This window comes from Salvia miltiorrhiza, chromosome 5 (assembly GCF_028751815.1).
Source record: "Salvia miltiorrhiza cultivar Shanhuang (shh) chromosome 5, IMPLAD_Smil_shh, whole genome shotgun sequence".
NCBI lineage: Eukaryota > Viridiplantae > Streptophyta > Magnoliopsida > Lamiales > Lamiaceae > Salvia > Salvia miltiorrhiza.
In genome coordinates, this window is record NC_080391.1 from 4,647,248 (window position 1) to 4,674,271 (window position 27,024).

At 34.4% G+C, this 27,024-nt stretch overlaps 4 protein-coding genes across 6 annotated transcripts in view; all 4 read left to right on the forward strand.

Moving 5' to 3' along the window:
* The window catches only part of LOC130985259 (uncharacterized), a 920,555-nt gene that overhangs the window by 747,143 nt on the left and 146,388 nt on the right, over window positions 1–27,024 (forward strand). The window lies entirely within an intron of this gene.
* Window positions 219–19,023, forward strand: LOC130985250 (protein HIGH CHLOROPHYLL FLUORESCENCE PHENOTYPE 173, chloroplastic). Of its 2 annotated transcripts, none has more exons than XM_057908113.1 (16): window positions 219–389; window positions 14,405–14,632; window positions 14,718–14,879; window positions 15,033–15,083; window positions 15,695–15,829; window positions 16,020–16,043; window positions 16,161–16,272; window positions 16,498–16,623; window positions 16,731–16,780; window positions 17,109–17,267; window positions 17,343–17,438; window positions 17,545–17,660; window positions 17,773–17,896; window positions 18,243–18,356; window positions 18,432–18,512; window positions 18,635–19,023. In XM_057908113.1, the coding sequence occupies exons 1-16, from the start codon at window positions 306–308 to the stop codon at window positions 18,779–18,781; spliced, it is 1,809 nt and encodes a 602-aa protein (XP_057764096.1). In that variant the 5' UTR covers window positions 219–305; the 3' UTR covers window positions 18,782–19,023. The 2 variants fall into 2 exon arrangements, with proteins under 2 accessions (XP_057764096.1, XP_057764095.1); XM_057908112.1 differs by lacking the exon at window positions 219–389 and adding an exon at window positions 13,789–13,963.
* Window positions 5,467–7,846, forward strand: LOC130985244 (L-type lectin-domain containing receptor kinase IX.1-like). Its single transcript, XM_057908098.1, has one exon. The coding sequence runs from the start codon at window positions 5,626–5,628 to the stop codon at window positions 7,687–7,689; it is 2,064 nt and encodes a 687-aa protein (XP_057764081.1). The 5' UTR covers window positions 5,467–5,625; the 3' UTR covers window positions 7,690–7,846.
* LOC130985329 (ras-related protein RIC2) lies at window positions 21,208–24,001 on the forward strand. The gene is made up of 2 exons (XM_057908260.1): window positions 21,208–21,755; window positions 23,383–24,001. Exons 1-2 carry the CDS (start codon window positions 21,535–21,537, stop codon window positions 23,813–23,815), a joined length of 654 nt encoding a protein of 217 aa, XP_057764243.1. The 5' UTR covers window positions 21,208–21,534; the 3' UTR covers window positions 23,816–24,001.

Sequence of the window (27,024 nt, forward strand, 5' to 3'; positions counted from 1 at the left end):
AAAAATAAGAAATATATTTGGTTTGATAAAATCCAGAACTAGAAAAATTAAAGAATATTTTTGTAATATTTTATTACTCGCATTACGCACCGAAATCGTTAGAAATCGCTGCGTCTGCGCTAAGCGCGACTTCTATTGTAATCGGAGATTATTGGATTCAAAGTACCGCAGAGGAATCTCCCAAGATTAAGGTGTCTTTACATGCAAAGTGTACTATTATGTGGTGCGAGATGATTCTACTCAACTCTTCTGTACCTGCAGCTATGATTTATATTGCTTAAAATTAATCGCCTGAAGCAATAATCATGGAGTGTCATTGCCTTTCTACTGTAGGTGTAGCTCACCCTTATTCTTCTTCTTTATCCTGCTCAAGAATTCCGAGCTTTCAGGTAACTCAATCTTGCTCTGAACACTCACCTTTTCTGTTTATCCACATTGGTGAAGGGGTTGAGTTTCTGGAAATAGAAAAAGGGGAGTGAAAAAAATTTAATCTTGAATTAATTACTCTACTTATTCTTCGTTTCAAAGAATCCCTGAAATAATTTTTGTTTTACTCGTGCGAAATTTATTGGGATGACATATTTTGGAGATTTCATTCGAGAGGAAGTGTTACTTATTTGTGTGATCCTCAAGAAATTACTGGTTATGAGGGACATTCAAGAAGTTTGTTTGGATTGAACTTAACTTTGTAGGACTATTTGGCAATGATAAAATTCAGAACCATGTTTATATCTTAGTTTTTTTGGTACCAATTTTTGTGCTAGCAGTTTCCATAGCTTAATGTTTGAAATATTGATGTATGTCTCAATTCAAACCCAATTTAAAATTCATTTTATTGAAAATTAAGAAGATAAATATTATATATATATATATATATATATATATATATAAATTAAATCATACAATATAATATATTATAAAATATACATCTAATTACTAACATTTAATTAAAATCATTTATCGTATATAACAATATTATATATTGCAAAATATACATCTAATTACTAACATTTAATTAAAATCATTTATCATATATAAATTATAATTTTTTTTCTTGTCAGACATGTAAATATAATTTTTATTGAGATAAAATAAATAATAAAATTTATTAACTTAGATTATATGTAATGTTAATATTATATATAATATATATATATATACACGCACATCTACAATTAATTATATTTATTAAGATTAATGAATCTTTATATGGAATGTAATAGTTAATTAGTAATTAATAAATAATGAAGAATATATATGATAAGTTTTTGAAATGGAGCAATTCTAAGCATGCCATGTAGGTTAATCGTTGGTTTAGGCCTTAACCTATGTACATGGCATGCTTAGAATGTAATAGTTAATCGTGTAATCGAATTTCGACGGGTTGCGCACTAGATGAGAGAGGGGAGCTTCATCATCTACTTCTACTGTCTGATATTTGAACACGAACAAAGATTTTAATTACAATGCCACCAAAATGTCAATCGAAATTGAATTATTTGTCTGGAACAGAAAACTCCAGAAAACCAAATTGAATTATTATTTGTTGGATGCAGAAAGGCCCAAGAAAGCAAGGAGAAGACACCTGTGCTGGGCCACCATGAGTGCCTAATGTTATAAATCCACGCTACAACTGGTAGTTCTAGTTCCAGATGCACAACTAATATTTGCAGCCAATGTTATTGCCGAAAAGAGAAGGAACTTCCATGACTTCTCCGTCTCATTTCTAATGAGACCAAAATGGCCATGTTAAATGAAACAAAGAAACAAAGGAAGTATTCTCTCATTCTCGTTACAAATGTCTCATTATTTTTTGGTACAGAAATTAAGAAATGCGTAGAAAGTAGATAAAGTGAATTAATGAAAATTATTTAAATATTAGGTATAGAAAGAGAATATATTGCCAAAAATTAAATGAGACATTTGTAATAAAACATTCATTATGAAAAATGTGACATTTGTAATGGAATGAGTATTATTTATGAAATACATAATACACAAACCAATCTCAGAGTAGTATGCACCTCAAACTTCAACAAGCGTTTTAATAAACATGAAGGCAATGAATGTGCGGCCAAGCAGTAAGGGATTAATGCCTAAAGCCAAAAATCTTGAATTCGAGAGTTTGTGGTGAATCATAATGTGATAGAAATTATGAATAAATTGAAAAAGTGGGGATTACAAATATAATGTTTGTGCACAATTTTGTGGGATGCATCAAAAATATCAAAAAAAAATGCATTACTGTTATGGGGTGAATGGAGTAGCTAGTATTTCAATTATATAAATATGAATATCTACTTGTGTATCTTTTTTATGGAAAGAACGTAGTAATATTTTAAAATTAATAGAATCATACATTCAAACTAGCGTGAGCTTATTGTCCGAAAGCTAGCTCTTTCTAGGCTACAAATTTCAAGCATACTATAAAAAAACGCTTGAATCTGATTTATTAATCAAATGATTTATTAAAGCTTAGGTTCCCAATTCTGCACCTAATAATGGGTAAGAAATTAGAAAGGTAGAAATCAATGTGACCCTTTTAGTACAAGATTCTTGTTGTACAACTATTCTATCTCTACGATCACAACCCACTTCCAGATTTTATATCTTAATGATGATGAGTAATATATATAGAGCAGAGGAATCTCTTTACCAGTGGAATCACGGGGAGCAGCGAGGTAGATTTCATCAGAGGAATCGTACTCGCCGGAAGAACCATCCTCGCCAGAGGAATCATACTCGCCAGATGAACCATCCTCGCCAAGAGAAATCATACTCGCCAGAGGAATCACATTCGCCAGAGGAATCACACACGCCAGAGGTATCACATTCACCAGAGGAATCACATTCGCCAGAGGAATCACATTCGTCAGAGAAGCTACTTTTGCCAGAAGGAATCAACAGAAGCGCGGTGAAATCTCCCGCGTAAAGACGAATTTACTATCATACCCTCGACCACGCAAGGCGCATGCGCGGGTGCCGATTTTACTATTTTGCCCCCCCCATGTAATCTATAAATAAGCCATGAGCTTGTGCTTTGTAACCTACGTTATCTCTAATTCTCAATACAGCAATAGTTTTTCTCTCGCATTCCGATTTCTTACTTTGTCTTCTCCGGCTACTCAAACTAGGTATAGTCTCCGTTTCTTCAATTTTCCACCGATAAAATCTACCCATCTTTCTATATCTCATCACTTAACACCTCATATATCATCACGTCTATGTATTGCTTCTCTATAGTTTCTTGTAATCTATTGTTAGCAAGTTTTTGTGTGTTTTATAGAATTTTCAAAATATGCCCACTCGTATGGTTACGATATGAGATGAAATGTCATTCTAGTTAAAGCATAGTATGTGATCCACTAGAAAAATACAATTATTATAATTAATATTCTATGTAGATTTTCATTGTATATAAATCAGCTCCATTAATTGTTTTGGGCCGAGTAAAATTTATCAAAAACCCATTATAATCCAAAATACATATGAGGAGAAAAATAAAATAATGGAAGACTTCTTCAGTCCCATATACTCCATTTAGCAATCATACATCGTATGTATCTGTTTGTAGTTTCCTACCAAACTACCAAATTATTGCTGCACATATTATTTGTAATAAGATCATTTATATATATAGTTCATATTCCCAACCACTCATATCTGCAATGTGAATTAAAAATGGATTGTATATAGTGTCCCAGCTAAGGAAAATTACCAATTAACGAATACATACAAATTAATAATTAAACAAAAAAAACTTAAAAACTGCGCCACGATAAATTCAAACCCAAGAAGTTTCACCTTTAACATTAACAACTCATTTTTATACATAAACTTGTTTTTTAATCTACGCGTTTTACTTGTATTTTCGACGGCATATATTTTAGTTAAATCATATTCGAAATTCTAAATCACCAACTAGTACAAGATGTATATGTACAGCACGAAACGTAGAAAATGAACATTTTATATTCCCTTTCTTTTTTACGATTAAATTTGTTGTTGAATTAAATAGAAGACAAGAAGGCGGATATTTCAGCAAGTTTGAGTATTGGGATCGCATCTCCTCCTCTTGGGCGGCGGCGGCGGCCAGTCGCCGTGGAAGAAGCAGCCCTCCGGCGCGGGCGGCTTATTTTTGAAATGGAGCAATTCTAAGAGCATCTCCAACCATTTACACCAAACCCAAACCCATTTTACAGTATATGTCACATCCAACAGTAATTCTTCTCCAACCATTTACACCAAATTCAAACCCAAAAGAATATTATTTAAATATTCTCCTTCCACTTACTTTTTATACTTCTTCAATCATACCTATGTATTTCTTTTAAATTATACATTTGCCCCAATTTGTTAATTAACAATTTCATATTAAAATAAATATTATACGGAAATTAATTTTATTATTATTATTATTATTATTATTATTATTATTATATTAAATAAGCAACAAAAAAAATTAAACTTTAAAATAAAATTCATTAAATATTACATAACTTGAAAATAAAATACAACAAATAAACCAACATCCACATAAAATTCAAGACACGGAATTAGTATATTCTTCCCACAAATGTTCAATTAACTCATTCCGAAGGTCGAAGTGAGCATCTCTATTCCTTATTTATTTGCGTCTACTTGATTTTCGAATTATGTTGTGTAATTTTAATTTTGTTGTTTTTATGTGATGTGGTATTTATATTATTAATATTATTTTAAATATTCTTGTATTATACATTTTAATATGTCATGTAATTAAAAATTAATCTATTTTATTGTTGCAAATTAAAACTCTATTTTCAACTAAATTATTCTCAACCAAATTATTATTATTATTATTATTATTATTATTATTATTATTATTATTATTATTATTATTATTATTATTATTATTATTATTATTACTTTCATTCCTTTCTTATAAACCTACGAAATTAACAAAAAATAATTAACTTTCATTCTAATCATTTAAACCTACTAAATTAATAAAATAATATATAGCAAGAAGAGGGGTTAATTTGTATTTTTTAAAATTAATTAAAGTGTTTTGGTGTAGTGAATAGTGTTACACCAAATTTGGTGTAACACTATTCAAATGGTGGAATCCAAAATTGGGAGGGCAAATTGGGAGGGCAAATTCGGAATCCAAAATTTTAAACGAGAATACTGTAGCTTTAGGTAAATGTGACTGACCCCTACCGTGGGGTACACAATCGAGGATGAACAGTAGTTTAGCAGCGGGCTTTCCCTTTTCATCGGGCCCCATTGTTAAATTGCATATGCTATCAAACACCGAAAAAACGCTAGTTAATTAAACAAACACGCCTAAACTAACCTATCAAACACATCCCCAATCTACAGATTCGATCAACACGCTTTGATAGGCTCAACTTTCTTCCCCTTTCTTCTCTAACCATCACAAAAATTGTCGGAGGAGGGTCCAGTGAAGTCAAGTCTTCCCCTTTCTTCTCTAACCATCACAAAAATTGTCGGAGGAGGGTCCAGTGAAGTCAAGTCTTCCCCTTTCTTCTCTAACCATCACAAAAAATTTCTTTATATCTTGAATTCATCAAATTTTCACCATCATTTTCTTGTAAAAATTAAACAAGTGCAGCCATAGCCATGTCTACACCCGTTTCCATGTTTCTCCTCCTCACCTTGTTCGTCTATGCAACATTCTCACTATCCTTCGACATGTCTCCCATCACAATATCAGACGGCGACCGCCTCAACCTCACCGGAGACGCCTACATCACCGACGAAGGCATCCAAGTCACAACGAATCAAACGGAGAGAGCCGGGCGAGCCACCTACGGTGAGCTGCTGCATTTGTGGGACAAAACCTCACAAAATGTGGCTGATTTCTCCACACACTTCTCCTTCGTCATAAACTCATTCGGCAGCGACAAATTCGGCGACGGCCTCACCTTCTTCTTGGCTCCCAACGGCTCCACCATCAAGCCGTCGTCTCGCGCCAGTGGCCTCGGCCTCGGCTACCCCAAATCGCCGCCGGATTCATCGTCTTTGGAGGCCTTCGTCGCGGTGGAGTTCGACACGTACCGCAATCAATTCATCGATCCGACTTACGAGGGCGGCCCCGACGTGCCACACGTCGGCATTGATCTCAGCAACCTCAGCTCCGTCCAAACTACGAATTGGTACAACAATATTTCTGCAGGCGCCCAAAATGATGCCTGGGTTACTTACAATTCCAGCACCTGCATTTTGAGAGTGGATTTCACGGGCACATATAACGGAACTTTCCGACAAGGGAACCTCAGCTATGAGGTCAGTCTTCGAAATTACTTGCCGGAATATGTTACTATCGGATTCTCGGCTTCCACCGGAGGTTCTTTCGAGGAAAACAACGTTAAATCTTGGAGTTTCAATTCGACTGATGTGGGTTCTGCTGAAGTAGAACCGAATGGCGGAAAGAAGAAAAAATGGGTCCTTTTTGCTGGATTGGGTGGTGGCGGTGCTGCCATATTACTACTCATTCTATCATCCACTTGTGCACTCCGTTTCTTATCAAGAAACAAAAACAAGCATGGGGAGGGGTTAGAGGAAGAGCAGTTGTCCGATTATGTAATGGATAATGAATTGGAAAACGGCAACGGCCCTAAAAAGTTCCCTTACGACGAACTGGTTCTAGCAACGCGTGATTTTACAGAGAAGCTCGGCCAAGGAGGCTTTGGCAATGTCTACAAGGGCTTCCTGAAAGCGACAAACACCTTCATTGCAGTGAAGAAGATAACGGAGGGATCTCAACAAGGCCGAGAAGAATACAAGGCCGAAGTCAAAATCATCAGCCAGTTGAGGCACATGAACTTGGTGGAGCTCATCGGGTGGTGCCATCAGGGAGCAGAGCTTCTACTGGTCTACGAGTTCATGCCTAAAGGGAGCTTAGATCTTCATCTTTTCTCAGTAAATTCATTGCTGACATGGGAAATGCGATACAAAATTGCACAAGGGCTAGCTTCAGCCCTGCTGTATTTGCACCAAGGGTTGAGGCAGTACGTACTGCATAGGGATATAAAATCGAGCAATGTGATGCTCGACAACAACTTCAACGCCAAGCTGGGTGACTTCGGATTGGCTCGGCTGGTTGATCACGATAAAGATTTGCATTTGACCAAGCTTGCAGGGACACCAGGTTACATGGCTCCCGAGTATCTTGCAGAGTGGCGGGCGAGCAAGGAGACTGACATGTACAGCTTCGGCATTGTTTTACTGGAGATCGGTTGTGGAAGAAAGGCTTTTGATCTTAGCTATCCTCAAGGCCAGATTGCGCTAGTGGAGTGGGTGTGGAAGCTCTACGGAGATGGGCAGTTGCTCGATGCAGCCGATCCCAAACTGAACTTATCAGAATACCAAGTAAGCAAGATAGAGCGTTTGATGGTTGTCGGGCTGTGGTGCGTTCATCCAGATAGCGCCCAGCGCCCCTCAATAGGCCAAGCTGTGCAACTTCTCACATCCGAAGATCGTCTGCCCGACCTCTCACAATGCCGAAGGCCGTCTAATAATAATGCAACTCCAGCAGCGATGAGCGGTTCGACTACATTTTTTGGTAGTGCAAACAGTGTTGATTCTGGGATGTACGGTCAGGCCAGCACTTCCTCGAATTTAACCACATCTTCTGCAGCTTCTACTTCGGATTTCTTGCCCAACTCATCAACTGCACACTAGTTCCACTGTTTGTATTCTTTTGTTTGTCATTTTCTCGTTTAAATTGAGACTCTATATGATTTTAAAGGATTTTGAAAGTTTGGGTATATTCAAACTTTTAAAATTCTTTTAAAATTTAGAGGTATTCAATCCAGATTTTTTAAAGTATTTTAAAATCATGTGGTATTCAACATTTCATGGATTTTAATAATTCATGAATTCTAAAGGATTTGTCAAAAAAAATACAAAGAACGAAATCCGAGCTTCAAGCATGTGATTTCGATGGATTCCTCTACTACTATAATATTTAAATGTGATCACATACATGTTCCATAAGACGTAATTACTAATAATAAGATAATATTGATAAAAAAAAATAAGATAAAAAAAAAACCAAAATGTGGAGGGCTCTAACTAATTAATTGAGTTTGACTATGTATACAATATGCACAACCTATTCACGACATGCATCCCTATAAACTACGTTCTACTTGGTATTTTTACTTTAAATTTTGTGAAAGTAACAAAACAATAATCAAATAAAAAAGTTTGCGAGATTTGGTGGGTTTTTTAAAAGGAAAACAGAAACATGAAATTATGCAAATGATCAAACCCGTGATCTAATCTCTTTTTTACATAAATTTTAAGAAATCCAAATTATTGGGCTACATTTTTCAGAAAAGGAGCTAGTTAAAAGATAAGATAAAAATAGATGTGATTGTAAGGTTAGGTTACATAACATGCATGTATGTATAGATAATATGTAATTTATGTTTGTATACTATCTATATAATATGAAGGGGGTGTGAGAAGTGAAATTATGAAGAAAGTAGTGTTGAAATTGTCGGGAAAGAGTATGTGCAAAGAGTCCATGGCCCATCACCTCTTGCTGGCAAAGAAGGTGTCTGCCTTCGACAATTTTCCCTTTTGATCGTTACTATTGTCTACGGCTTTATTGATCATCTATTGTTATTCTATTTATTAATTAATTTAAGATCTTAATTGATGAGGTTATTATCGATTTGATGAAAAATACATGATATATAACCTCTTTTCATAATAAGTACTAGTACAATGAATTAATTGATCTAAATCACACTACTAAAAAAAGCGCTCATACATAACGGTAATTTTCCGTTATCTATGTACCAAAACAAGCGTTGTATATAGTGGTGTTATGTATGAGGGCGCTCATACATAACGGTAATATACCGTTATCTATACTATGTATACATAACGGCACTATGATGATACATAACACATGAAATACCGTTGTGTATGATTGTAATACGTAACGGTAAAATCTATTATAAAATGTATTTTTTTCGTTATGTATTGTAACTATACATAACGATTTTTTATATTTTACATAACGGTTAATTACCGTTTTGCATGAATGTAATACATAACAATAAAATTTGTTATAAAATGTATTTTTTTGTTATGTATTGTAATTATACATAACGATCGTTATAAAACTTATTTTTTTCCGTCATGTATTGTAACTATATATAACGGTTTTCATCGTTATAAAACTTATTTTTTTCGTTATAAAATGTCTCTCTTATACTTTGTTGTTGTTATACATAACGTTTTTTTATATTTTACATAACAATTATTTCCGTTATGTATTTTCAAATGCAGAATTTAAATACAAATGATACAATATCCTCAAACACAACATATTCCACAACCAAAACATATATAAATATTTAATCATCCAAATAACTTTATCCATCCATAATCAAAGTGTCAAATATATCTAAATAACATCATAATCTCTACAACCAGAAGCTGCATATGACTTGGACTCCTACCTGCAATGTACACACTCCTTACTTGGACTCTAATTCCCTGCAAATTATGCACCAATTAGCACAAGACAGAAAAAAGAAGAGACATTGTATTTATCATTAGACTAGTGTAGGATTGTGCACATTATCATATTCAAGAATCAAAGCATTTCAGTTGCACAGAATCATATCAAATTGATCAATTCTTGAAACTTGATAATGAAATAATGTGCTTGTCATACTAAGGTTGTAGCGTCACTCGAGCACTTCAAAAGAATATAGGGAGCAATTTCCTTCAACTCATCGCGGTAGGTAGCTGCATCATGCAGTAGATACGCACAATAAATATGAGTACTTACAATGCAAAGAAATCATTGCAGGGGATAACATGTATGACAAGGAAAGTTTGCAAAAACACGCTATTTGTTCACAGTTACAGATACCATTCAGATCAAATTAACTCATTTTATTTCGATTATTTAAACAAGACTAAGTTGTTTTCACAAATGGAAAGATTTCACATGAACTAGAGTTAATGTTTTATTGGATTACCATGAATTTCAAATTAACTTAGTATATAATAGTACTTTGTGTATCCAATTTAACATATCATCATATCCTTTACAAACTTATTACAATTGTAAGATTCTGGATTCATCACGGCCTAGATAAAAATTGAAATGAAAAACCAAACAAGGTGGATAAGGCATATATGGATACCTCAAATCTTTCCTGGGAAATGGCCTCTTTAATTCAACAACCTTTGAAGTCGCAAAGCTGGCCCCTCTTCCTCAAAAAGTTTCAGTGAATCGCGAAGCCTAGCCGCTTCCTTGTAATCCTAATGCAATCATCAATTTGAAAAGAAAAAAAAAAATCAACTTCAAATCAATTTGCATATGAAGTTCTCTGCATAAACTCACAAATCAATTATTGCCCCCTGAGGCAATCGATTCAGTAAAGTGAATCGGGGGATAAACATAATTGATGCTTCACATTGAAAAACATACTTGGAAAAAATAAAGATTACCATGCAAGTGGAGTTCCAGAGATCCATTCTCCATCTTTTCGTAAACCAAAAAACGAGCTTCACCGTGTATACAATATTCTAAAATAGAGACTCGTTTCTAGACTTTAACTCAATATATCAATCATCACAAGACTTTCTATCACATCACTATCATTTAAGCTCGAAACCATTTGTTTAAGTGTCAAACACAAACACGTATGTGCGTTAATCATAACTCTCACAACTCACACCATTTAATCACATAAACAATCAACCATATTGTATCATTACATACACATATGCACGATCATTTCATAACCTCCAACATTAATAAAGCTAACACCTTCATGTCTTGACAACATTCAACTTTTTCCATACTTAGTTAAAGTGTGTATAATATGATCAAGTTGTTATCTAGAAAGTGTGCTCATAGATAACAATAGGAAATAACAGTTGCAACTATCGTTATAAATTACGCTCATACATAACGGTATTCTTAACGCTGAAACAATTGTTGTTGAATACATGCTCATACATAACGATTGGGTTAACGGTTCAGTAGCACTGTTATATATATCATAAATAGATAACGCTATTACGTAACGCTTAATTTGATACAGTTATAAATACATTTAGATAACAGTACATACATAACAAAGTCTCGTAAAACCGTTATGTATATTCAAAAGTGCGCTCATACATAACGGTTTTTGACCAAAACCGTTATGTATGAACCGTTATCCCTATTTTGATTTTTAGTAGTGTCAGTTTAATTAACTGGCAGCAAGATCGATTAATCGGTTATACATAATTGGGATATTATGTAGATCCTAGTATTATCGTAGTACCGTAAATCTCAATATTTTTGCTTAATGTTAAACACAAATATATCTTAATGAATTGTATATTCATATTTAAATTCATATATGCATATTTGTTTTGAGGTAAAAGATAATGTACGAAGCATATCTTTTCTTGGAAACTGAGATTTTTAAACGTACGCATACAATACATACATATAATACACGTATATAAGGTCCAACCATCTATTGTTCATATATTTTATGTACTTATTTATGATTTACAATTTTCGCGAAAAAATGTGGTTCATATTTGGACCTAACTCTTTATGCATATATAAATTCAAATATGGATATATATGTATAAAATTCATAAACCAATGAAAGAAGACAAGTACGGTCAAGTTGTTGATACTGGTTCCTGATTTCTGATACCACGATTCACGAGAGTTGGTTTAATACATACCACGTTGCTTTGAGAAATCGCCATTTACATTAAGATAAAAATAATAATAATAATAAAATTCCTATCTTGACTTTGTCCTCACTTACCAAATTATAAGAGCGACAACAATTCGAGTCAATTTATTAATTTGAACCTAACAAGCAATTCGTTGACTTCAGTGCTGCATGCATGCATCACTTTTGTTAAAGACCCCATGTCACTTAAACAAATAATTAAAATAACTAACCTCCAATGATGTCCAAAGCGTTACCATTTGGTTAGTATAATCAAGTTAAGGCAAAACAACTAACCTAAAAGGTGTGAAGTTTTACTTGATAATGTCGAAGGATTAACTCTGAAATATTTCATACTGCTATTAAAAGTTTTCGAGTAATTAGATTTTAATTTGTTAAATTGAGAGATGCTTTATTAAAATTATGTGACATTTGTGATGATGCAAAATTGAAAAGTGAAACTGAAAGTTTAGCTGTATCAATTGAAAATTTTGAACTTTTACTTTGTATGATTATTTGACATGACATTTTATTTGCTGTAAACATGGTGAGTAAGAAGTTATAATCAAAATCTATGCGGATTGACTCTGTAATGAAACATTAATAACTTATAGGATCTTATTGACTATGCGTGTTGTCGTAACTTCAAATGAGAGGAGTGTCTTGAAGTTAAGATTGTTGAAGACATGTTTAAGATCGCCGATGATGCAAGAAAGATTAAATGTTTTAACGATTTTATGTATTGAAAAAAATGTTTTAGAAAATCTTAGAAACAAATTACATTATAGATAACTTTGCAAGTAAAAAGATGAGAAAAAGTTATTTTTTATAATTATTAATATTTTTTTACAAAAATGTTATATTATGACTTTTTTTTAAAATGTATTATATATATTGTGTTTTTATGATGGTGAATAGAGGATCCATTTTTATTGTTTCACTCTGAATCCATTTCTCGTCAGAAACAGCCCTGCTAGAGTTCACAGAAAGGGGGGCTTTTGGTGAGGCCATTTGTTTTTCTTTTTTGGTTATTAAAAAAAGTTACAAAAACCATGATTTTGTAAGTCTATCACTTGTGTTATATGTAACAATTGTCATAAAATAATCACGACCACACTAAAAAGACATTGCTAATAAAAAAATTATGTTCTTTCAGCACAAGTTTTCACTAATAGTCCACGGCTTATAATCTACGACCACAATTTAATTGAAAACACATATCTCCTAAATGTGAACGTTTCATCTTAGAAGGTGTTTGGCTAAGCTTATTTCAAAGAGCTTATAAGATGTAGTTTTCTAAGAGCTTATAAGTTGTCAAAGTGTTTGGATAATTGAGATTATAAGCTAGAGAGAGTTTTTTCTAGAGAGAGAAAATATTTTTTTAGAGAGAGAAAATCGAAGAGAAATGAACTTGAATGATACATGATGAAAATAATAAATTATAGTTGAAAAATATTTGTAAAATAATTATTACATATGAGATTATAAAAAAATAAGTTGGGGTAGAGAAACTTATTTTTTTGGGAACTTAAATTTGGAGCTTATAAGCGATTTAGGAGCTTATTTTACCAAACACTTTGAAGGAACTTATAAGCTCCTGAACAACTTATAAGCTTTTGAGGAGCTTATAAGCTCAGCCAAACACCCTCTTAGTTATGCATTTGTTATGTTTCTTAAAAAAAGGTTGCTATTATTTCTAATTTGGATTTGGGTTCCTTATCGTGTGGCGGATTGTTATTGGGCTACATACCCAACCATTGGGCCAAAATATAAGGCCCAATTTTAAATCAGTTGTTTATAAAATATTTTGTTTCTACAATTTGTTTTTCTCGACTTCCCTGCTCAAATAAAAATAAGAAATATATTTGGTTTGATAAAATCCAGAACTAGAAAAATTAAAGAATATTTTTGTAATATTTTATTACTCGCATTACTTACCGATATCGTTAGAAATCGCTGCGTCTGAGCTAAGCGCGACTTCTATTGTAATCGGAGATTATTGGATTCAAAGTACCGCAGAGGAATCTCCCAAGATTAAGGTGTCTTTACATGCAAAGTGTACTATTATGTGGTGCGAGATGATTCTACGCAACTCTTCTGTACCTGCAGCTATGATTTATATTGCTTAAAATTAATCGCCTGAAGCAATAATCATGGAGTGTCATTGCCTTTCTACTGTAGGTGTAGCTCACCCTTATTCTTCTTCTTTATCCTGCTCAAGAATACCGAGCTTTCAGGTAACCAATCTTGCTCTGAACACTCACCTTTTCTGTTTATCCATATTGGTGAAGGGGTTGAGTTTCTGGAAATAGAAAAAGGGGAGTGAAAAAAAATTAATCTTGAATTAATTACTCTACTTATTCTTCGTTTCAAAGAATCCCTGAAATAATTTTTGTTTTACTAGTGCGAAATTTATTGGGATGATATATTTTGGAGATTTCATTCGAGAGGAAGTGTTACTTATTTGTGTGATCCTCAAGAAATTACTGGTTATGAGGGACATTCAAAAAGTTTGTTTGGATTGAACTTAACTTTGTAGGACTATTTGGCAATGATAAAATTCAGAACCATGTATATATCTTAGTTTTTTTGGTACCAATTTTTGTGCTAGCAGTTTTCATAGCTTAATGTTTGAAAAATTGATGTATCTTCATCTGCCAACTTATTGTATTTCGCAGGGTGCCTCAATTATTGGCTGTAAATTACCTAAATCATCTCCATATTCATCTCCCCTTCCAAGTTCTTTCCTCCCCCTTAAATTTGAGCCGGCTGTTTACCAGAAAAAGTTGTCATTCCATTCTTTGAGATCCTACAAAGGGCGCATTCGAGCTGAAAAGCAAGGTTGGGATGTAGGTCGCTTTTGGAAGACATTGTCTTTCTTTGACCAGCTTCCCTCTCCTGGAAAGGTTCAGCTTGCTTGATTCTTTCTCTATTTTATTGAAGCTCAAGTTGTGGATTGTTTGATCTGATAAGTTTCTTTTGTACATGAAGTTATTTGCCTTTCTGATTGAGAAACTCTCTGATCCGTCACCTAGCCGAGCAGTGAAGCCAATGGATACTTCTGGGATAGTTCTTGTGGCTGGAGCTACTGGCGGTGTTGGTAGAAGAGTTGTGGATCTCTTACGGAAAAATGGACAAGCAGTTCGAGTGCTGGTACTCTCTATATATTTTCTCTTGTATATGCAGATGTATTGATTACTGATGATGAGGGCCATGAGACCAGAGGTGGAAGAGAATTTATAAATTGAAAGATGTCTAAATCACATTTGATTCCATTATGAGACCTAGCATCTTTTTATTTTTCAGGTTAGAAATGAAGAAAAAGCAAGGAAAATGCTTGGTGAAGATGTTGACTTGGTAAGTTTTCTGTCTTCTATTTGTTTTCCTTGTGTAGTCTATGGTGGCAACAATCTGACCTTGGATTGTGGTTTCTTCATGTTTACCAGAAGAACCTAAGGTTTAGGATAGGATTCTTAACTACCGACTAACTTAGGCAACACTTTCAAGAGGTTGCAATAGAAATAATACTTTCTGAAACCTCGTTTATCCCTGATAGGAGAAGCATTCTGGTTTTTAATAGAAATAAGTATAATAGCTTCCCAACATAAAAGGTTATTCCTCATTCCCAATATGGATATCTATGTTTGAGTTAACACAACAGAACTTAAAGGTTAGGTCATGTGTATGTTTTTTTAGGGTTGAATATGATGGCAAGTCATAAGTTACTCTAAGTGAGCTTATTCTCATTTCTACAAGAAGGGATGTTCATTAACTACTGACTAGCTATATGAGTGTTTATTAACTAATGATGATGACTTTGAATCGCCAGTATCCTCCAACTATTAGTTTTTGTAACAATTAAAATGTTTAATAGCCACTGCTTCTTGAATTTCACCAGTTGAACATGCTGGATAAGATAAACCAATTTCTTTAATGCTACTCTGACATCTTCAAAATATATCAATCAGATTGTTGGAGATATTACCAAAGCAAGCACATTGCAACCTAAGTACTTCAAAGGAGTAAAATCGGTGATTAATGCTGTTTCAGTTATTGTTGGCCCAAAGGAAGGTGATACTCCAGATAGGGCCAAATATAGCCAGGTACTTACAGCCTCGTGATAAAACGAGGAAAATTCATAGCTTGCAGAAAGGAAGGTGGAATCACATATGGAGCGTTTTCTGTATTTTATTTTTATTTTTATTGTTATTGTTATTGTTCTATGCTTTCTACAATGCTGACTCTGTTGCTTTTGGCCCGAATTCTGATCTTTATCCATCTGTGCTTATATAGGGAATCAAGTTCTTCGAACCAGAGGTTAGTAATTGTATCTGTCCATTCTATATCAAGTGGCTCAAGCTCCACGCTTTCCTGCTACCAGCTTTTCGTGATGAGCAAGATGACTGTGGCTGTTCATTTGATTGATGAAAGCAGATTAAAGGAGATTCCCCTGAAATGGTGGAGTTCATTGGCATGAAAAATCTGATCAGTGCGGTTAAGGAATCAGTTGGACTTCGCAGTGGGAAACTGATCTTTGGATTTGAGGGTACGGCAGTATGTTAAGCTGCAAAGTCATCAACTTTATCCGAGTCACCAGAAAATATTTTACACCACAATTTCGATAATTTGATTTTGATGATAAAACATATTGTAATAGGTTGTTCAGAAATAAAACTGGTCAGAAGTCATACCTCTTTGCGCTTTCAACTTTTGCATTCTGTCGTTGTTTTTGCTTCCTTTTTTGGTTTACATGTATCCATTGACCGCACAGATAATTTATCGAGAGAACTTCCTTGGGGTGCACTGGATGATGTTGTCATGGGAGGAGTAAGTGCGAGCGCATTTGAGATAGATCCTAGTGGTGGTGAAAATGGTAGACCAGCTGGAATTTTCCGAGGTTTGTTTCTGTCTCACTTCAGAAGAATATCAAAGCCTTGAATATCCAAATAGTTTCACAGCTAAGGTTGTTTTTCACTCTTTCCTTTTAATACTTTCCCTCTACAGGATTCGTTTCCACTGCAAACAACGGAGGTTTTGCCAGCATCCGGACAAAGGTAAGTTATGATTTTATCTGTCTCCGCCCTCCCTTTCATGTTCCCCATATCCCAGTCAGTTCGTTGTGATGCTTCAACGTATCATGATTGACTTAAATGTTGCACGATTCTACAATTTAAGCTTCTGTTATACCTCATGCTTATCTGGCATTGACGGGTCCAATTAGTTGCTATCATCATTTATGTTATGTATAACAGAAGAATAGTTGTTGTCACCACTGCTTGCTAGTGGATATAATTATGAATGGTTCTTGTGATAGATGCAGAATATGCTATATTTATCCAAAATGTTTGTAATGGGGATAACAATCTTCATATTTTTCTACAGAATTTCTCCATACCAGAAGATCTCTCTGCATATGATGGTCTTGAGTTGCGCATCAAAGGTGATGGCCGTAGATATAAATTCATGCTACGAACTAGCCGTGATTGGGACACCGTTGCATATACAACGGGCTTTGACACTGTTAAGGACCAATGGCAATCGGTGAGCTCTTCTATGTGCTTTTCCTCGACCTAAGACCAGTAGATCGCTTAACATGTTCCGATTAATTGCTTTCAGGTTCGCTTGCCTTTCTCTTCTTTGAGACCTATATTTCGAGCACGAACCGTGTTTGATGCCCAACCATTTAATCCTAGTGAAATCATATCATTTCAGGCATGTTTCCATGACTACTTTTTTGCGTTCGGTCCATTTCATTCTGAAATATTTATTCTTCTATACAGCAATAATATTTACAGTAACATTTCAATAATATTTACAGCTCATGTTTAGCAAGTTTGAGTACGATGGGAAGTTGAACCCAACTTTTGTTGAAGGTCCATTCCAGCTTCCAATATCAACCATACGAGCTTACCTCAAGGAACCTATCACTCCAAGGTTTATTCACACATTAGATCCTTTTCTTTTCCTCTTCATTAATAGAATTGCCTTTTCATGTAAATTCTCGCCTAAATATGGTCTTCGTTTCCGTTATCTTCTAAAATCTCAGGTTTGTGCATGTGAGTTCAGCCGGGGTCACTAGACCTGATAGGCCTGGACTTGATTTAACCAAACAACCTCCAGCCGTCCGCATGAACAAGGAATTGGGCTTCATTCTCACATACAAGTTGAAGGTTCTCCCTTCATTTCGTTGTGGTGTTAATTCAATAATATATTGAGGCTGCGATCAATGTCAAGTATTCAAACATCCATGTTTATGGATCTCACTATTTTCCTCTGCATTATTTATTGCTTGATAAATACAATACTAGATACAATCAATTAGTCTTATCCAGTTAACAAAGGCAACAGATATTCAGTTAACAATAATACTATCCTAATCAATCTTAATGAGATTAAACATAGGTTGTGGATTTACCAGCAAATTCAACTTCGGCATCCACATCTTTCCCGACCATGTCATATATCTGTTAATGCTCATTACATTTGGTTGATTACCAGTGTTAAATATTCCTTCAGGGGGAGGATCTAATCAGGGAAAGTGGCATTCCATATACAATTGTCAGACCTTGTGCATTAACCGAGGAACCTGCCGGAGCTGATCTCATCTTTGATCAAGGAGACGATATAACAGTAAGAAAATAAAATGTTGTATAAATTCTATAAAACAGCACAGGATACCTTGATGACCCTCAATTTGGTTTACAGGGGAAGATTTCCAGGGAGGAAATTGCAAGGATATGTATTGCTGCACTAGAAAGCCCTTATGCATGCGACAAGACATTTGAGGTTCCTACACTCTTTCCTTTAAAACCTTGATTTGAATTTTGTTTCGAGAAATTTTTTGTTCAAGTATTATGTGTTTCTGGATAGAGATTATGTAAAATTCTCCGTTGTTTTGTGTTTTTCAGGTTAAGAGCGTCATTCCATTCAGCGAACCATATACTGTGGATCCGGAAAATCCTCCTCCGGAAAAGGACTACAATGTGTACTTCCAAACACTGAAAGATGGTATAACAGGGAAAGAAAGCTTAGATCAAACACCTCTTACTGTCTAGATCTAAACTCGGTGAGTAGATTATCGAAAATCTTTGGAGTTATAGTCTGCAGAAAATCTTTGTTGAGTGGTGATGGCAGCCTATATTTCATACATGTTCAAGAAAGGGTTGAATTAGCCTCTTGACTGCTTGTCTTGCTTGAGATACTTGTAATTGTAGAGCTTGTAGTTGTAGAGATACACACACAGTTGCCAATGCAGAAATAAAAGTTAAAAGGTAAATTATTGTGATTCCTGATAAAATTTAGTATTTACCTATCATTTTCCACCACTTGCAGTAATGGAAATAACATTTGTTGTGGAAAAGCTCTGAGCTTTTTGATATGGTAAAAAACTGCAGAATTACTTAATTCTGGGCCTGAGACCAGGAGGCATGAAAAGGTGTATTAAATACATCCTTTTTATATAGTATTTAATAGATCGTGAATCTTTGATATTATCAATCTTCCCCATCTATATTTTTCTTTCATTATTGCAAGACTTGTTTTCTTTCTTCTTTATTTTTATTGTTTAAGGAATTGTTTGGAGAATAAATCCAAATATTTAATTTTAATGTGGCTTCCACTCTGTACTTAATTAATGCATACCTACAACTGCTCACTGCAGATTCCAAAATTATTTATTTGAAGCACTGGGATGGGATCTACCTCTACATTGACATTTCATCGCTCTTCACCTTCAAATCATGATTAAAACATGGGAAAAAATGTCTTTTTCCTAAAATAGATAGAGATAATGGTTGCTTGAAGCTTAAGACACGCAGAAAATCAATATACGCTTAGTACAACCAAAATAAACTATAATAACGGTTTTTGTGTCGCTACTGTTACATTAACTATGAAAGCTATATATATATATAGAAAGCAGTTGCAAATGCAGACTAGTGTTTGATGTGGAAGAAGAGTATTCAGCATCTCTTGGGAGAACACAAGCATGCCTGCAAAACAAGAAAAATTATTGTGTATCCTGAAATTAATTTGTGGTGCAATTTATTTAGATGAGAGATGATAACTGACGTTGAAAGAGAGGGTGGATCTTCTTCTAGCGTGCGCGTCGAGAGCGGCTCTGAGCTTCTCGGCCATGTCGCCTTCGGTGGAGACGAGGCCGGGGGAGCTGAGGAACGCTCGTCTCTGGACCGGAGGCGACCAGAGGCCGCTCTGCGAGTAGTCGAAGTTGAACTCGGAGACGTCGTAGAATTTGGAGAGCAGGCGTTCGGAGACGGAGCGAGACACCAACTGAATCCTCTCCGGCGCTGCAGCTGCTGCTGCTGCTTCCATTTTTTGTTTGGATTGGGATGTGGAAGAGTGGTGAAGAAGATAGAGAGAGTAATAAGAGTGTGAAGATGATGGATGGAGACGTGTATGATTGATGAGGCAGCAACAGCTGCTTTTTTATAAGCTGCCATGTGCAAATCCTATTCCTCATGTTCTTGTCTTCCTAAATTCAGAGCCCTAAGTTGCCTCTTCTTGCATTTCACTTGCCATATTCATTCACTCCACCATTATTTAACAACTCTTATTTTGGAATAATAACGTGCCTCTTGTCCATCAAATATCCACACATTCGCTATAACTTCCTCCGTCCCATTACAAATATGTCATTACTTTTAGGCACGAATATTAAGAAATGTATAGAAAGTAGATAAAGTGAGTTGGTGAAATTATTTAAATATTAGGTATGGAGAGAGAATATATTGCCAAAAAATGAATGAGACATCTCATTATGGAAAGTGGGACATTTGTAATGGGACGGGGGGAGTACTATCTTGTGCGAGATAGATTTTTTTTAATGTTTTACTATTAAATTTATTATAATAAATTTAAAAAGTAGTATTAAAATATATTGACTATAATTAGTATTAGTATTTATTATGAATATTTGAAAGATAAAAATATTATATAGCCTAATTATGGAATAATCAACTATAATAATAAAATCTTAACTAAAAAGTAAAATTAATAAAAAAAATGTAAAGCCAAACTAAAATAAAAGATATTGGAATTGAAAAAATAAAGAAAAACTTACAAACTTATAGTAGGACACCATTGATGCAGTAATTGAACACTTACTTTAATCCCTAATGCTAAAAGATCTTGGATTCGAATCTACCGCGATTTTTAAATTTATTTACTTAATTGTTCAATTAAATCACTTACATTGTCTATAAATTTCTCTCTTTTTTGAAAGTGCCTGAATTCTCTGACAAATTGACTATTATAGACTTCATATTTAAAAGTACTATAGACATGCCCCTCAAAAAGGAAAAAAAGAACAAAATAATATAGTGTATAGAAGTGAAATTGGCCCATGAATTAGAGTAAATAAGTGCGTTTAACACAGTTGTATATGGACCATGCTGATTCGGCCCAATTATTTAAATATGGGCCCGATAAAGTAAAAAAGCCCATTACGCAGTCTCCTCGTCGTTGTCGGACTGGTATCTCACACGCTTGACTGCAGTCTCAACGCCTTCACCCACTCAAAAAGAAAGCACGCAAAAATAGGAAAGTAAAAAAAAAAAAAAAAAAAAAGAGCTGAAAGAAAAGGAGAAAAGAAGCTGAAATTGAAAAAGCTCTTCCAGTCACTGTTGAAAACAGAAGATCCGCACTATCTTACTGTGGTTATCTCCCTCGTTAATTAACTCTCCCAAATCCCACCCCATTGTGCATTACTTTACTTTTTTCATAAGAGGGTTTGTTTCCGTGAGCTGGATCCGCGTACCCGACCCTGCTACCATCCGAATCTGTCACAGCAATGGCGGGTTACCGGGCAGAAGACGACTATGATTACCTTTTTAAGGTTGTTTTGATAGGGGATTCCGGCGTCGGGAAATCCAACTTGCTTTCTAGGTTTACAAGGAATGAGTTCAGTCTGGAGTCCAAATCAACTATCGGCGTCGAGTTCGCCACCAGAAGTTTGACCGTCGACGGGAAAGTGATCAAGGCTCAGATTTGGGACACTGCGGGCCAAGAGAGGTACACATTTTTGTTAGTTGTTTGCTAATCGTCTGATCTGCTGTTCCTGCATTTGTTTTCTAGTGATATTATTCGAGAATTGCTGAATCTATTGATAGTGTTCGAGAATTGCTGACGGTTGTAAACTACTAACATTTAGTGAAGTTTGCTGTTTATGGAAGTTGTGTTTATAAATTTTCAAGTTATGTAGGGGGGTGAAGGTTTGTTAATTGTTAGGATAGATCTGTAGGCTGTGTGATGCTATGATGAGGTTTTAGTTTGAACTGAAAGGGTATAGTGATCTAGGGTTAATAATGGGAGATAATGTTTGGTTTTTGGAAGGCAGATTCTGGAAGTATTTCATCTAGATCAAAGACATATACTATACTATACTACTAACAAGTAACTATACAAGTCTTAGTTTGCCGTGTGCACTTACTGAATTGCACCTTTTTTTCCTACACGTGGTGGGAAATGAGAATCGTCTACCTATTTGACTAGCTGTGCTGGGTGATCAAGGGATTTAATGAGTCGATTCAAATGCATCGACAAGTGATCCTATGGGAATATCTACGAAGATCTAGTCTTTACTAGAAGTTCCGTATTTGGTTTTATGCTCAAAAGACTGCAAATGTTTCTGCAAGTTTTGTGCAATCTCTGCCAGATGATTTTCATACTCGCAAGACCTTAAGAATCTCAGAACCTAGTTGTAGAATCCATTTCCCAAGTTTCTTTGTTTCATAATTTATGCCTTGTTTCAACATTTTAATAGTGGTGTGGAATGATCGGTACGGTGATTGCATTTTATCAATGGCCTTGGCTGAAATTGCTGACCTTTTAATACGTTTACTATGAAGTATAAAAACTCTTTGATGATCATCAAAGTTAAAATACTAAGCTCCTGTTATGCCCACTAGGAATAGATACTTAAGTAAGTTAACTAGGAGTTGTTGAAATCTAGATTGACATAGTCTTGCCTAATTCTATGCAAGGTCCACTTTAGCTAATTTTTACATGTCTGGGTTTATATATCAACATAACTTGAGAACATTTGCTTTTCTAAAGCTTTAGGCTTCTTGTTGCCCTTTTTCTCCTTTTATCATTTTCGGCATTTTATTTCAATGACTTTTCTTATGACTGTCTGTCGTGCAGTTTCCTTTCTTTATAATTGTTACTGAAATGATTGGAAAATAACCGGTTAAGTTTCAGCCAAAAAGTTAATTTTTAGATAGAGATTCGGCCCGGATCAGTTTTCTGTTATGAGTCAACTATAGTTCCAATCCCTAATGAGCTTGAGAGTTACATGCCCTGTCTTGTCAAGTCGACTGTTGCAAAATCCAAAATTGTAAGATCAAATGTACTGTTGTTATCCTTGAGGATTACATATTCTGGCTTGAGGGTTAGAATCGTAGCTTAGAGATTAAATTAATTAACAGACATATAGATGACACGAGTCAAGGTTGATGGAGAGAATTACTATTTCCACGTTGGACTTCTGTAATTAAATAGCTTTCTTTTTACATGAACTATTCATATAATTGTGTAGTCACATTCGTCAAGAAAGATAAAACCCTTTCATGGTTACCATTATTCTTCACGTGCTGCCTTTTTTGCTCTGAACATCGTCCGTCCTCCATTTGGGCTCCAGGTACCGTGCCATTACCAGTGCATACTATCGTGGTGCTGTTGGTGCTTTGCTTGTGTATGATGTCACTAGGCACTCCACATTTGAAAATGTCGAAAGATGGTTAAGGGAGTTGAGGGATCACACCGATCCTAACGTAGTCGTCATGCTTATTGGCAACAAATGCGACCTCCGGCATCTGGTAGCAGTCTCAACAGACGATGGGACCTCATTTGCTGAAAGGGAGTCGCTTTACTTTATGGAAACTTCTGCCCTCGATGCTACCAATGTCGAAAATGCATTCACGGAAGTCCTCGCGCAAATATACCGTATCGTGAGCAAGAAGAGCATGGAGGCAGGTGACGATGGAAATGCACAGAATGTCCCGTCAAAGGGCGAGAAAATCGACGTGACCAAAGATGTATCGGATGTGAAGAAAGGAGGTTGCTGCTCGTAGATTTTTGAACCATGGTTTACCCTCGCGAGGTATGATGCCAGCTTCTTTGTTTTCTTCTGCATCTTCTTTCAGATTGTGGTGTAAAATTTTATCTGCAGATGTTAGAAATATTATATGATCGACATGCTTTTAATTCGTATTGCTTTCATGGAATGCCAAAATTCACGTGATGTTTGAGGGACGAAATTCTGGTTCTAACATCATATACGTCTCATTTCAAGAAGAAGGAAAAAAAAAACTTACTGTTGTTTGTCAATGCTATTTTTCTATATACTTTTCCTATCATTTTTCTTGTTAGATTTGCATGAGCCATGACTTGCAACGAACAGAAGGGAGAATAATCTTTTTAACATGTATTCCCCATCGAATATGTAATTATAATAATTATAGTATCATTTTTCTTATTCAAACCTAACCTACAATCGTCACCATAGCACAAATCCGAAAATAAAATCAGCAACTGACCAAAAATATGAACACCAATTTTGTAAAATTGGATTTAAATGTACAATTATTCATACTCCGGGGTGAAATTTATTCAAAACGTTATGTGATGGAATATCAAAAGATATTTTCACTAAAGAAAATGTACTAAACCTCAATAATTATACCCATGCGTGAGCCATGACTTGTAACATGATATTAAGAATGGTTGACTTATAATAAAGAAAATCCATTAAATTTCAATAATTATACTCATGCCCTGAGTCATGACTAGTAAGTAGTAACATATAGTATTAAGATGGTTGACTTACAATTACGAAAATGTATTAAATCTCAAGGATTTATTAAGTTTTACTTCGGTATATTCTATTTTCTGACTGTACGTCAGGTATAGTATGATAATATTAGTATGCATCTAGGAAAAAGTATACTCCGCAAAGCTAGAAAATTGGGTTGGTAATAAAAGTTAGGGTGTAAATTACATTTGATCTAGTCTAGGTATATATCGTATAAAACAAAATTAAGTTTTAGTTCTTAAATTATGAAGATGTATAATGAATTTATTATTTTTAATGAATGAATTGTTCAAATTTCCTATAAGACAAAAATTTTATTTTTTTAATTCATCATTTTTTTATAGGGAATTCATAATGGGCCTGTTTTATAGGATAAATACTTCATCCGTTCCACTCCAATAGGCTCACTTCTTTTGAACACGGAGATTAAGAAAACTTACTTTTTAGTAGGAAAGTGGTAGTAAAGTGGTGTGGTCCACACCAATTAAGTATAATTTTTTTATCCAAAAAGGAAAATGAGCCTACTGGAGTGGGACATCCCAAAAAGGAAAATTAGTCTATTGGAGTGGGACGACGCAGGGAGTATGATTTATGCAATAACCAATACATAAGACATATTGAGCCGGATTCAATATGTTCGGCAATGAGACACCAAACGGTGCGAACTCATGTCTACGAATAGTGAGGTCTAGGTATCAAACCTCACCGCTCCCCCTCCTCCAAAGTAAAAAACAAAAGACATATTGAGTCGGGCAAGACAATCCGTCTGACTCAATACAAATACATATATAATTATTATTACCTGGACGATTAATATGTATAGTTGTATGAAATACGTACTATATTAAACGTCAAAATTAAATAAGAAAATTTGGTAAAAAAAATATACTGTTACATGTTATAATTTCGATGATGCTGTTGCAATTTTTTCATATATACTCCCTCCGTCCACGAAAGAACTTTCTATCTTTCCTTTTTGGGACGTCCACGAAATAACTTCCTACCTATTTTTGGACTATACCCCCCACCACTTATAATCCTCTTACTTTTCACTTTTCACAACTCTCAATATTAATTATAACACATTTTCACCACTCCCAATACACTCAACTACCTTTTATCCACCTTCAATACACTCAATAATATTTTTTCTTAAAACTCGTGTCACTCCCTCCTAGGAAGTTCTTTCATGGACGGAGGGAGTATATGATTAATTCATATGTCCTTTTCTAATCAATTCTAATTTGACTGAAAATAAACTAATGTTGTAAACAACACAGATTGTAAATAAATTAATAATATTTGATTTAGATTAAAAATTTAAAATGTCCACTTCCTTATCTTTTTTTGTAAAAATGTCATCTCTTATTATACAAAGCATTTTATTCCCTATTATTTAAATACCCTTTGATTTGATGGATTTGTTTGGTTTTCTGTTAAAGTCTTACACATTTGACCGATTTGACAGCTATCAATCATAAAAGTCAACGATTTGACAGCTATCAGTCAAGAATACATATGAACGATGGGTGGCTAGATCATGTGTCCGCCCGGTAAAATCATGTGTCCGGCCGGGCGGACACATGATCTAGCCACCCACCGGTCATATGTACTCTTGACTGATAGCTGTCAAATCGTTGTCTTTTATGACTGATAGCTGTCAAATCGATCAAATGTGTAAGACTTTCACAGAAAATCAAGCAAACCCATCAAATCAAAGGGTATTTAAAGAATAGGACATAGAATGCTTTGTATAATAAGAGATGACATTTTTACAAAAAAAAGATAAGGAAGTGGGTATTTTAAATTTTTACTCTTTGATTTAATATGTAATAGTATTATTGTTATTTTGTTAATTCATTAATGTAATATATAATTTTATAATAAAATATGTATCTTGTATTTGATAAAAAACTAAAAACACACACACAAACTGTAAGGGCTCGTTTGGTATGTTGTATGATATAAGGTGTGATATGTTTGACCGAGATGTCTTTTATTATATATTGTTATTAATATCATGTTTAGTAGAATGCATTAAAATATCTGTAAAATATAATATTTTGTTTGGTATGATGTATTAAGATTATATATAAAATTTTATTTTCTAATCAAAATTAAACTATTTAATAATATAACTTTGATTGATATTAGGGCGATGTAGTCAATAATAAATTAATATTTATTATAATTAAGTTTGGTATTATGTATACTGTCTTTACAGGTGGTATAGATAATCCTACATATATGGATAATTTTATCGAACTTTTGAATTTATAAAGGATCGTATGTTTCGTATTACTTCTTACCAAATATCATAATTATATTAGTGCTTTATTATATACACTAATCATTCGTACTAATTAAACAAAATATTAAAGTATCATAGAGATATTTGAGATCTGCTCTGATTAATTAATCCAATCTTTATTGAGAAAAAAAGCAATCTCTTTTACATAATTTGATGTG

What these genes read in the sequence shown, in the direction of transcription:
- LOC130985250 (XM_057908113.1), top strand. Translation starts at nt 306, where the DNA reads ATGGAGTGTCATTGCCTTTCTACTGTAGGTGTAGCTCACCCTTATTCT. An exon ending in ACTGATCTTTGGATTTGAGG is followed by an intron (nt 16,273 to 16,497) that starts GTACGGCAGTAT and finishes TTGACCGCACAG; the next exon opens with ATAATTTATCGAGAGAACTT. An exon ending in CATGCGACAAGACATTTGAG is followed by an intron (nt 18,513 to 18,634) that starts GTTCCTACACTC and finishes TGTGTTTTTCAG; the next exon opens with GTTAAGAGCGTCATTCCATT.
- LOC130985329 (XM_057908260.1), top strand. Translation starts at nt 21,535, where the DNA reads ATGGCGGGTTACCGGGCAGAAGACGACTATGATTACCTTTTTAAGGTT. An exon ending in GACACTGCGGGCCAAGAGAG is followed by an intron (nt 21,756 to 23,382) that starts GTACACATTTTT and finishes TTTGGGCTCCAG; the next exon opens with GTACCGTGCCATTACCAGTG.
- LOC130985244 (XM_057908098.1), top strand. Translation starts at nt 5,626, where the DNA reads ATGTCTACACCCGTTTCCATGTTTCTCCTCCTCACCTTGTTCGTCTAT.